The sequence below is a fragment of the Vicia villosa genome, unplaced genomic scaffold, assembly GCF_029867415.1.
Source record: "Vicia villosa cultivar HV-30 ecotype Madison, WI unplaced genomic scaffold, Vvil1.0 ctg.002896F_1_1, whole genome shotgun sequence".
In the NCBI taxonomy this organism is placed as follows: domain Eukaryota; kingdom Viridiplantae; phylum Streptophyta; class Magnoliopsida; order Fabales; family Fabaceae; genus Vicia; species Vicia villosa.
Window position 1 is genome coordinate 136382 of NW_026706062.1, and position 11375 is coordinate 147756.

General features: G+C 32.2%; 2 protein-coding genes across 2 annotated transcripts; both read right to left on the reverse strand.

Moving 5' to 3' along the window:
* Window positions 1-877: 877 nt before the first annotated feature.
* On the reverse strand, window positions 878-5651 carry LOC131640016 (aldehyde dehydrogenase family 3 member F1-like). Its single transcript, XM_058910434.1, has 10 exons — window positions 5245-5651; window positions 3362-3430; window positions 3053-3149; window positions 2707-2913; window positions 2432-2556; window positions 2238-2342; window positions 1969-2141; window positions 1677-1767; window positions 1449-1598; window positions 878-1358 (listed from the first exon to the last, which is right to left on the reverse strand). Exons 1-10 carry the CDS (start codon window positions 5431-5433, stop codon window positions 1095-1097), a joined length of 1470 nt encoding a protein of 489 aa, XP_058766417.1. The 5' UTR covers window positions 5434-5651; the 3' UTR covers window positions 878-1094.
* A 3947-nt stretch (window positions 5652-9598) lies between these two features.
* On the reverse strand, window positions 9599-10234 carry LOC131640023 (uncharacterized). Its single transcript, XM_058910440.1, has one exon. It carries the CDS (start codon window positions 10232-10234, stop codon window positions 9599-9601), a length of 636 nt encoding a protein of 211 aa, XP_058766423.1.
* Between the last annotated feature and the right edge of the window lie 1141 nt (window positions 10235-11375).

Sequence of the window (11375 nt, forward strand, 5' to 3'; positions counted from 1 at the left end):
TTCATTCTGATTCGTGGTTTTCCAATTTTCTTCTTTCTTAGTCTTGAAATTTCTGTCACCACAAAAGAAATTCATCTATGCCAACACAGATATGTCTTAGATATTTTAGATGACCTTTGACTTCTAACTACCAAACCAACTCCAACTCTCATGATCAAAGACTCAAAACTCCCTTATGATACATCTGTTCATCCTCACGATCCTACTATTTTTGGTCGCCTCATTGAATGATTTATGTAATGCAACATCTCATCCAATTTATGCAAAATTCAACAACCAATAATTAGGATGTTGTTCTTCCAATTGTGTGCCACATCAAAAATGACCTTGAAATAGTCGTTTTTATATCCTATGACTCTCTTATTCACCTCCAGGCCTTGAGTGACTCTGATTTATCTACATGTTCTGTTTTCATCGTTTAACAATAAAATTTTGCATTTTATCATCTTTGATCTCATAGTGGTCCAAGAAGCAAACTAATACTTTACACTCTTCATCAGAAGTTGAATACATAGCTCTTACTTCTACAACTCGTGATCTCATTGGCTTACTTTCTACTCATGGCCGTTTTTGAGAGCATGCAAGGCGAGCTACTACATAGGACCTCCAATTTTTCACAATTAAATCGTAATAAATAGGGCCTCATAAACATTTGTCGCTATTAAAATGTAGTAAAATAGGAACTCTAATTCTTTTGTCATGGTTGAACCATATAACTAACCTACATATGTCCTCGGAAAACTTAAGACGGCTCTGTACTACAAGATCTCCATCTCACTTTCAACAAACTTTCCATCTTATACCGTGATAGCAACTCTACCCGACATATTGCAATGAATTCAACTTTTCATAAACGTATTAAACATTTAGATATTGATTTCCATAAATATATAAAATTTGAATAGGCAGACACATAAATATTAATGTAGATATATATTACACACATACATATGATTAATTTGATAAAGCCCTCACTAACTAACAAAGCATTTCTGAGAGGACTATGACCACTTAGACATTATAAAAATATCTTCTGGTTAATAGAACTTTTGATGCACTGCAATTGATTGACTGTTCTGCATGCTAATTTTCATTTAACAAGGCACGATTTGGCGTTTCGACGGTCTCTTTAACCCAAGAATAACAAGGACCAATCCAAGATAATCATAATTGTAAGAAACTTCAAGCAGTTGAAACTTGTTTGCTGTCCAAGGTGGATACCTATACCAAAAATCAGTTAAGAAACTTCTTCTAACAATAGCTTTCTGGTGACTGAATGTATCAAAGGAGAATTTTCCATGGTACATGCCGAATCCACTCGCACCTACTCCTCCAAATGGTAAACTATCTGCTGCATACTGCACACAACAAATTATGCATTCGAATCAAACATTAATATAAAGCGGTAATGCAAAAAAAAAAAAAAAAAGCAAAGTTATTATTATTACTTGAAGAATTGCATCATTGAAAGTAACACTGCCAGACGATGTTTCTGATATCATTCTGTTCTGTAGTGTTTGGTTTTTGGTGAAAACATAAAGGGCAAGAGGTTTAGGCCTAGAGCTTATGAATTCAATACTGTCTTCAATTTTCTCCACCTACAAAGGAATTTAATTTAGAGGAAAAAAATTGATGTGGTAGGGATATAGGCTATATTTGCATGAAATGAAACTTACAGTGATAATTGGAAGTAATGGGCCAAAAACTTCATCTACCATTATTGCTGCATCAAGTGGTGGATCCACCAAGATTGTTGGCTCAATAAATCTGCACATATTTTACTACATTATTTATTTCTTTAGTATCGACATGTATCAGTATCAAATATCAACATGACACATACACATGTGATTCGTTTGATTTTGCTGTTTTTTTTAATAATTATTGGTGTCGATGTGTTAGTGTCTGTCGTTGTAGTGTCAGATGACTATGTAAGTAATAATATGTGAAAGGGAGGGTGTTAATTACAAATTCTCTTCATCCACTGAGCCACCATAAACCACAGATTCTTTAACTTTGGGATCAATAAGAAGTTTCTTCAATCTAACTAACTGTTGTTTATTAACTATCCTTGCTATAGTATTTGAATGTTTTGGGTTATCTCCAAACATTTTCTTGATCCACACCTTCATCAATTCCACCTTATAAAAATAAAATAAAATAAGATTAAGCTTAATGAATTGAATATACTTTTCAAAAACTTAGTGAACCAAAAAACTTGAATTCTAGAGATTTACCAGTTTTGAACAATAACTCTTTTCCACAATAACATAATCAATTGCTATGCATGCTTGACCAGCACAAGTCCCATATTTTCCCACAATAATCCTCTTCACAGTAACCTTATAATCAATCACCAGAAAGTGTTACTACATTACTAATTAGAATTAATAATAACTTAATAAAATGTAAAATGAATTAACTCAATCACCTCTAAGTCCCAAGAAGATGAAAGTGAGTCCACGACTGCTGGACATTTTCCGCCCAACTCGAGCGTTACAGGGGTCAGGTGCGTCGCAGCAGCAGACATCACAATGCGCCCCACGCGTGCACTACCTAATATTAGTATTTAAAATTTTAAATAATTCTTCATCGAAATTTTTGACAATCACAATCTCATAATCAAGTTTTAAATAAAGATATGTGACCGCGCACACCGCAACTGATATTTAAAACCCTGCTCAAAACTTAAATGAAGATGTTGACCTGTAAAGAAGATTTTGTCCCATTTTTGTTGCAATAACAGCTGGGATTCCTGTGGTCCCCCTTCAATAACTTTAATGGCTTTATTATCTAAGTAAGTAGCAATACCAGAAGCAAGTAAAGAGGAACATGATGCAGACAACTCTGAAGGTTTCAACACTGCTGTGTTTCCAGCTGCTATTGCTCCTATCAATGGCTCCAAAGACAATCCTGCGTTTTTTGTTTGGTATAATAATATCATTATACTACTAAAACAAATATTGCGTTGCTAGCTTATGCATACGAGTTCGAGCTCAGTGGTAAGAGTTTGACTTTGCAACGGTAAGAATTGTATATAATGATGACTTACCAAATGGGAAATTCCAAGAAGAAATAATGAGGACAAGACCAAGAGGCTCATGAACAATTTCTGCACTTGTTAGCAATGCTAATGCTGGTAGGCTAGCCTGCATCAAAATAAATTTTTGATACAGTTAAACCGTAGTTAAAAATAATTTCATAAAATATTTGTCACCGTTAAATCATAATAAAATAGAATTGCTATATACGCAAAGCCTAAAAAAAAAACTTAAGACAACAATGGTTCATATTTTTTAAATTGGTTTTCCATGATTGAAATTATTATGACAAATTTGTGGCAACAGAGCAAGGATCTTACATTCTTGCTTGACATCCAATCCTTCAGACACTTTATTGCTAGATTTAAAGTCTTCACCAACGTTCCTATCTGTAAATACAACATTGCAAAAAAAGGTTCATTCATTATATTAAGTACAATTATTTTGCAGCATACAATTAATAAAAAAGTTGATTTTTTTCATTTATTTCAATTTTTTTCTCATTTCACACATTTATTTTCAGAGGGCAGTAGAGGGTCCCATGCACATTTGTGGCATACTTAGAGCTTATCCCTGGCCCTGCTAGTTAAAGGCGTTACTGACAAAAATTGAAATTGAAATCCCTATGTTCGAATTTTACTGCATTTACAATATTTATGATAGTTGGATCAAAATTTGAATTATGAATTATGATTTAACATAAATTTAATTTTAAAATTAAAAAAATTAAAAAATATTAGTATTAGAATTTAAATCGTCCAATTTTAATTTGATGATCACATAAGTATAAGTGTGAAAATGCAACTTTTCTTTGAGCGCTTAGAATTGCAACACATGAAAAATAGGCTTTAAATCAACTATATATATATATATATATATATATATATATATATATATATATATATATATATATATATCTGGTTAAGATGTCAGTATTTACGGTATATTTGTACTTTTTTTTAGAAATTGAATTTAAAACTTACAAAACTTTGACTTCTTTTTTTCAACTACTTCAGAACTCAATTTTTTGGATTAATCAATTGTGTGGATTGAAATTTGTGTCTGGATTAATCAAAATTATTATGCTTTTGTTCATGTACTTTACTTTTTCATTTGTTTGTTTTTTTAGGCATTTCACTTATGATATATCTTGTGCTATCTGTTTTATTCCTTTGTACTTTATTTGGGGATCTAACCATTTATCATTAATATATTATTTTATATTTAATAAAAATGGTTTTAATTTTTCATATTTTTTGAGTTTATCATAGTTTATATTAGATCATTTCGAATAAAGAATATTTTGCCTATAAATAATTGTGTTCATTTGAAATATTTAAATTAAGCAATAAAAGAAATTGAAAGAACATAATTGTTGATGGTAAAACAGATCCGATTTGTTGAGCAAATTCGTTTTGCCCACATTTTAGTCGAAACAGATCAAGTATTTAGGCTTGTACTCTCTAATGTACTCACCCCACTCCACCCCATTTCTTTTTTAGGTACATACATTAATATAATTTTTTTGCATTTCTAAGTTAAAAAATGTGCATTGTTTTACATATATGAAGTAATATTTAATTATTAATAATTTGTCAATAAAAAATGGCGTTTGTTATATTATAAGGTTAGTAAAAGAAGTGCTTAATAAGAGAGAAGCGAGGGGGAAAAACATGTAGAAACTCTCTTTCTTTTTCATCTGCAAACATTTTAAAATAGGAAATCATATATTAGTTAGTTATTAATAAAAGAAATATAACTTACTCTTTATATAATATATACATTTTTCTACATTGAGATGTCATCCATTTATCTTTTAACATATGATCAAAGTCAAATGAAAAACAAAACTTGAATGATGTAGATTCGAAAGTAATACTTATTATATATTGACATTAAAAAAATATAAATTAATAAGAAATAAAACATGAAACCTACTTAAAAAATTCAAAAATGTGAATGCAATTACATGCATGTTCACCAAACATTTTACTTAATTTTTAGTGACAAAATATGAAAATATATCTATTGGGATATATCTTAAAGGTATAAAAACTGTCATGTTAAATTAAATCAATCGACAGTTACATAGAAATATGAGTTGCAGTAGATTCGTAGATTCGAATCTGCGATATTTTACTTAAGAACGGATTCTAGCCGATAGATTAGTTGACAACAAAAATTAAAGTTTAGACATGCATACCTCGTCTCTAAAAGCTTCAACTCTATGTTTCCCTAAATCTTGCATGAGAGCTTTGAAGATATCACTCTCTTTTTCCATAAGAAAACGACGCAACCCTTTTAGTTGTGATTCTCTCCAAGATGCTTCCTTTGTTACTCCACTCCTAAAATATTCTCTCATATTTTTCATCTCTCTCTCTACACTTCCCATCTTTGGAAAAATATTATGGCCACAACACAACTCTATCTTACCATCATAATATATTCTCTCATATTTATATATCTCTCTTAGCTAACTAAATTCGTTGCCTGGTTCGGTTTCATAAAAGTGAGAGGGGCCTATTCTATTTTCTTGTCCACATGTTTTTAACCATTACTATGCAGCTAGCTGTGTTAATTAATTAATTACTTCTCACATCTTTTCATATTGATACCTACAACTAACATTAAATACCAAACTAGAAGTCTAGAACCCACCTTCTATCCTTTATTTATGACTTTGTGAAGCACCTTTGGTTAGAAATTTGAGAAGGAAGTAAAAATATGGGATGGGAAATGAGTATTACAATTGCCTTTCTTAAAAAGTAAAAATATGGGAGATGAGTATAGACTTGTCTTTCTTAAAAAGTAAAAATAGGGAATGGGAGATGAGTACTACACTTAGTCCATTTTAATTATGGGATGGAGTAATATATAATTAAATATCTTTTCTATTTTTTTCTTTATCTTTTGTCTACTAAGTTTTAAATACCTGCCAAATTTATAGGCATAAAAGAAATAACAGTTTGAGACAGGATTTTAAAAACCGGATCGAAATGACGGTCAAATTGGAAATTAGAAGGGTCGCCGATTCTAATTATTTGATTGTTGGATCAAATATGATATTGAATGTGTGGGAACCGTCAAAAATCAGTAAAAATCGATGAATCGGCGGTTTTGGAAAACCGCAGGTCAAATGGATGCTTTTTTCCTCAAAAACTCGACGTCTTTTTAAGAATTTTTTAAAAAATATATAATTAAAATATAATTAGACTTTATTCAAAACTTATTTGGAACAATTTTTCTTCGTTTTTGATTAAACATAATTCAAAATTTATTTAAATTTATATTTTGTATTATTTTGTTCGGAGTGATCATTTTATTTAGAATTTAAATTTAAAAAATGAACATATAATATTATGATATTTTAATGTTCGGGATGTGTTGGAACATATGGCCAGCAACGACGGTTTGATCTTCGGTGATGGTTGAGAAAAAATGGGTTGTACCTGCAAGATACTCTAATGCCAAAGTAAGAAAGAGAACAAATGTACAAAAGAAAGTATGAGTTTTGGGCAAAGTTTGGAATACCTTGCCCTCTAGGAGTACATAGCTATTTATAATGTTTTCTTTGAGGTGGACTAGGTCGTCCTATCTTTGTGGGCTTGGGCTTGATTTTTGGGCCCCGAATATAGGAATCAGTCGAAAAGGTGGTTAGCGAGCAAGGGGAATTATCCGTTGGCGGGGACAGAGGTCCAGCATGCTCGGATATTCCAGTGTTGTAGGAAACCCATTGCTGAGTCCTGCTCGGTCGAAGGGGATGTTCATCGTCTCCTTGCTCTAGAGTGGGCCAACGCTTATTGGACCTCTTCACACTAAAAACTGGGTTTGGCCAATTAAGACAATTGGGCTAGTCCAAAACATTTAAAATTTTATAGGTGTAGTGATATTTTTTAGAAACAGAATCATTCGATTTGACCGATTTAATAAATATATAATTTAATTGTTGAGACTAGTTTATTCAACTGAGTTATCCGGCTTAATCTACTTTAGTCATGCGGTTTGACCAATAAACTAGTGACTCAATATCCTCACTAGTTTAATGCCCGGTACAATTTTAAAAAAATTGGTTTGAATTGAAAATTATGTATCTTACATTATAAACCTACATTGGAGACACCATGTTTTGCCATGTTAAGAAAAAAGGATGAAAAAAATAAATGAATATAATAGTAATATAAAAATATAACCTTAAAACAAGGATTGGAAATCTCATTGGTCCACAATTTTTCATTCAATTTCCCTCCAACATAACAAAGCTTTGGTTCGTACACTTTCAAACATTATTAACACTTCTCTCTCATAACCCATTTGAAACTACTCATTGTTTTTCTGCACAACGTGTTCATCTTCATCGAAAACCCGGGTAAGACTCTTCCTCATCTTTGCATCTAAGGTAACATCCCTCATCCTTTATTTTTCGGTTGTGAACGCATTTAACTTTCTTCCTCATATTTAGTTTTGCTTCATAAAAATGCATACAGAGTTCATGGCTTTTATAAGGATTGTTCATGGCTTTAACATACAAAGTTCTAATGTCGTTTACCTAGTTTATGAGATAGAAAATGGATGTTTTATATACTTTTCTGACTTTTCATATTAACTGTAATGTTGTATTGCTGCATACTTTGTTGTTTACCCATTTTCCTTACCTTTTAACTATTAATCCTTGACTTTTCATACTTTTCTGACTTTTTTTCTTCATAAAATTCATACTTTGTTAAGTTCCTCTTTTTAGGGTTTCTCCATAAAACTGTTTCGTTTAAAAAAGTCTTCCATTTATTATCTTTACAGAGTTCTCATGCCTTTTAGAAGGATTGTTCATGGCTTTAATCTATTACACTCAGTTTATGAGATAGAAAATGGATGTTTACATATTTTGTAGATTTTTCATATTAGCTGTAATATTATATGGTAGCATACTTTGTTGTTTACCGATTTTCCATGCCTTTTAACAATTAGTCCGAGTTTATGAGGGGAAAAATTATGTCTTTTCATACTTTTCTGACTTTTTCTCTTCACTGCAATAGTATATGGTTACATAGTATGTTCTTGACCGATTTTTCATGACTTTTACCTATTAGTCCGAGTTTATAAGAGGAAAAATTCAATCTTCACAAAATTTTATGACTTTTGATATTCGTTGTAATATTATCTATGGTTACATAGTTTGTTTTTACAGTTAATTCCTTTATTTCAATAACAGTGTAAATGTCTCTCTGCCATTTGTGTATGTTTCTAACAGTTATCATTTTGTGTCACTGTTTGATGGGGTATATTACTGTGAACTTTACTAATTTCTTTATATTACTATGTATGTTTCATTACAGCATTCGGATTTGCTTCATGATTAAGTTACAACGTCGATTTTACAGTTTAAATACGGTAAGCTTCATTTTTGCGGTTTCGACATAGTTACGGTTTTACTATAGCTTGTGATTCTGAGCTGGTTTTGGTTTGAATTATATACACAGGAAGCAATTATGAAGCTGAATTGGAGGATTACTTACATGTTGAAGTGACGAGGAGAAGAAAATTTCGCTTTCAATCTTACTTACAAAGTGTTAGATGAAATGCTTCCGCCGGTTTCTTGATTCTTTCTCTTATGTTTTCTTTGTTTTTCGCTATAGCATTATTGTTGTGTTGATTTCCTGCCGAGGCTTTGATTCTTTCATACTTTTTATTTCTCTTCTTTCTTAATGCATACACCTCGTTAGTGTTTATCTGTCTATACACTTCAAATTCAAAATGTTCATGTGTTTGTTGAAATGTTATTCTTTTGTTAAAATATGCATGCAGGTTTCTTACAAAACTTCAAGTTTTGGAGCAATTTATGTAGGATGGACAACGATAAATTTTCCTTCTTTGAGATCCTCCGATTTTTGCATTTCTACAGTAAGTTTTATTCCCTTTTGAATACATTTATCATGTAAAAAAACTTGCAAGTAACAATAACAACTTTGAATTTTGTTAAAGCTTCAAGCACAACCTGAGACAATGCAGAAAGTGAGCAAAATGGTAAGGAAATAATGCATTACTTTACATCAACTTATACACACCTTTAAGTTATGACATTTCTCATTGACATGTTTTTTTCAACTTGATGTTTCACTGTGTTACATTAACACAATAGTATATCCATCTTAATCATATGACCTCAAAATAACCCAACTCATATGACCTCCAAATAACCTAACTCATATGATCTCAAAATTTCTGCAACATGTTCAAACCATTCTTAATATCAAGGTACTTTGAGCACTTCTATGATATACATAAGAAGTATCTTAATCAGTGGTTATTGAAATCCATTTTCTATGTTAGTGTTTTATATCTATATTTCTTAATATTAAATCCAGTTATGTCCTAACCATTTGGTATAGCAACTATGTTTTTTTTAATAGGCAAGATATCTATTAAAATAGAGTAGAAGGGCTACTCAATCGAAGCTACAAGACGGAAAACCTCTACCTCTCAAAACAAAGGAGAGGTTGAGTATTCCAAGTAGAAAAATTACAACCAGATAATAAAGGACAACAAGATGAGAGCCATATCCACTATCTAAAATCAATGCCTGACATACAATCATCGAAAGAAGGGACAATATGATTAAATATAAAATTATTTCTCGATAACAAAATGCTCCATATCGAAACCAACCAACTCACAACTTCTATTTTTCTCTTCAAAACATTCTTAACTTTCTCAACGTAACATAAAAAAGACTTAAATTCCTCCAAAGTCAATTCCTCAAAAGGATCTAACCAAATTAACACTCTTCGCCAAATATAATCCGCAAAAGAACAAGATCCAAAAATATGAGCAATAGTTTCTTCTTGCGACTTAGAAAACACACATAAAGAATCGTTACGCTTTGTAATAATACTGCGTTTGAAAAGTTGATCTTTAGTTGCCATTCTATTAAGTAGAACTCTCCACCCAAAAAATAACAATTCAGGCGGAGCTTCAACCTTCCATAACGAAACCAGCGCATTTGCAGTCTCTTCTTGACAAACAGAATCTGCATAAGCCCCAGATAAAAACAACTCATAACAGGAATGAACAGAAAAACAACCTTCACCCGATAGCGTCCATTCATAGCCATCATCAACCTCGCTACACAGAGAAACCTCGGGTAACAGCTCCAAAAGGTCATCTCTAAACATATGAAAAGAAGGATCAGTTTCATCCATACAAGCCTCCAAGTTCCAGGACTAGTCTAGCCCGCTCCAACAAACAACTCTTCCACGTTGCATAACTTATTAATAGCTCCAGCAAAAGCCTCAGGATAAGCATCCATAAGAGCTTGGTTTCCCAGCCACTTAGACTGCCAAAACGCAGTCCCCCGACCGCTATTCACTTTAGACGAAATAGCACCTGAAAAAGGTTTGTCACAATGATGAACAGAGTTACCAGACAGAATCAAATCTCTCCACCAAATAGAATCCTTATTGTTAAGCACTGAATCATTCCTGATTAAGACTTTAATAACCGGATCACCATATCCTCCTCTAAGCAAACTACTCCAAACCGCCTCATACTCGTTAATTATCCTCCACTTCTATTTTTGCAGCAATGCCAAGTTTAAGATCTTAACGTCCTTAACGCCTAAACCGCCTTTGTTCTTTGGATAACAAACAGATTTCCAACTGACCCAATGGATAGATCGGCTGTCTTTGCTCCTATGCCATAAAAAATTACTTTGGATTTTACGAATCTCATTAATCACTTTTGAAGGAGCTCTATAAAAAGATAAAGAATATATCGGTATTGCATTCAACACCGAGTTAATCAACATCACTTGACCCGCCATATTCAAATGTCTACCTTTCCATGTAGCCAATCTAGATTTCAACTGATTAATTAAATCCTTCGACATTGAGACCTTTCTCGAACTATCTCCAACTTTAACTCCGAGATATTTGAACGATAAATAATCAATATCATAGTTCAAAAATTTTGACGCAGCTTCCATAAGCCAATCACTAACATGGATACCATAAAGCTTACTCTTAAGAAAATTAATCTTCAGCCCAGACATCAATTCAAACCCTCTGAGAATCGACTCCATCATCCAAAAATTGTCACTACAACCATCCGCCACTATGATCGTATCATACGCAAATTGCACAAGGTTGACTTCTTCTACTCCATTGATCTTAAACCCTCTAAAATCTCCAAATTCCATCGCCCTCTTCATAAGACCCGGTAGAGCATCCGTAACCAAAACGAAAAGAAAAGAAGATATAGGAGGATATTGATTAGAGGAGGCTCCTCTAATTAATATCCTATCACCTCCTCTAATTAATATTGTATCACCCTTCTCCTCTTTAA

What these genes read in the sequence shown, in the direction of transcription:
- LOC131640016 (XM_058910434.1), bottom strand. Translation starts at nt 5,433, where the DNA reads ATGGGAAGTGTAGAGAGAGAGATGAAAAATATGAGAGAATATTTTAGG. An exon ending in TTGAAGCTTTTAGAGACGAG is followed by an intron (nt 3,431 to 5,244) that starts GTATGCATGTCT and finishes TTGTATTTACAG; the next exon opens with ATAGGAACGTTGGTGAAGAC. An exon ending in TCAGTGGATGAAGAGAATTT is followed by an intron (nt 1,768 to 1,968) that starts GTAATTAACACC and finishes AAATATGTGCAG; the next exon opens with ATTTATTGAGCCAACAATCT.
- LOC131640023 (XM_058910440.1), bottom strand. Translation starts at nt 10,234, where the DNA reads ATGGATGAAACTGATCCTTCTTTTCATATGTTTAGAGATGACCTTTTG.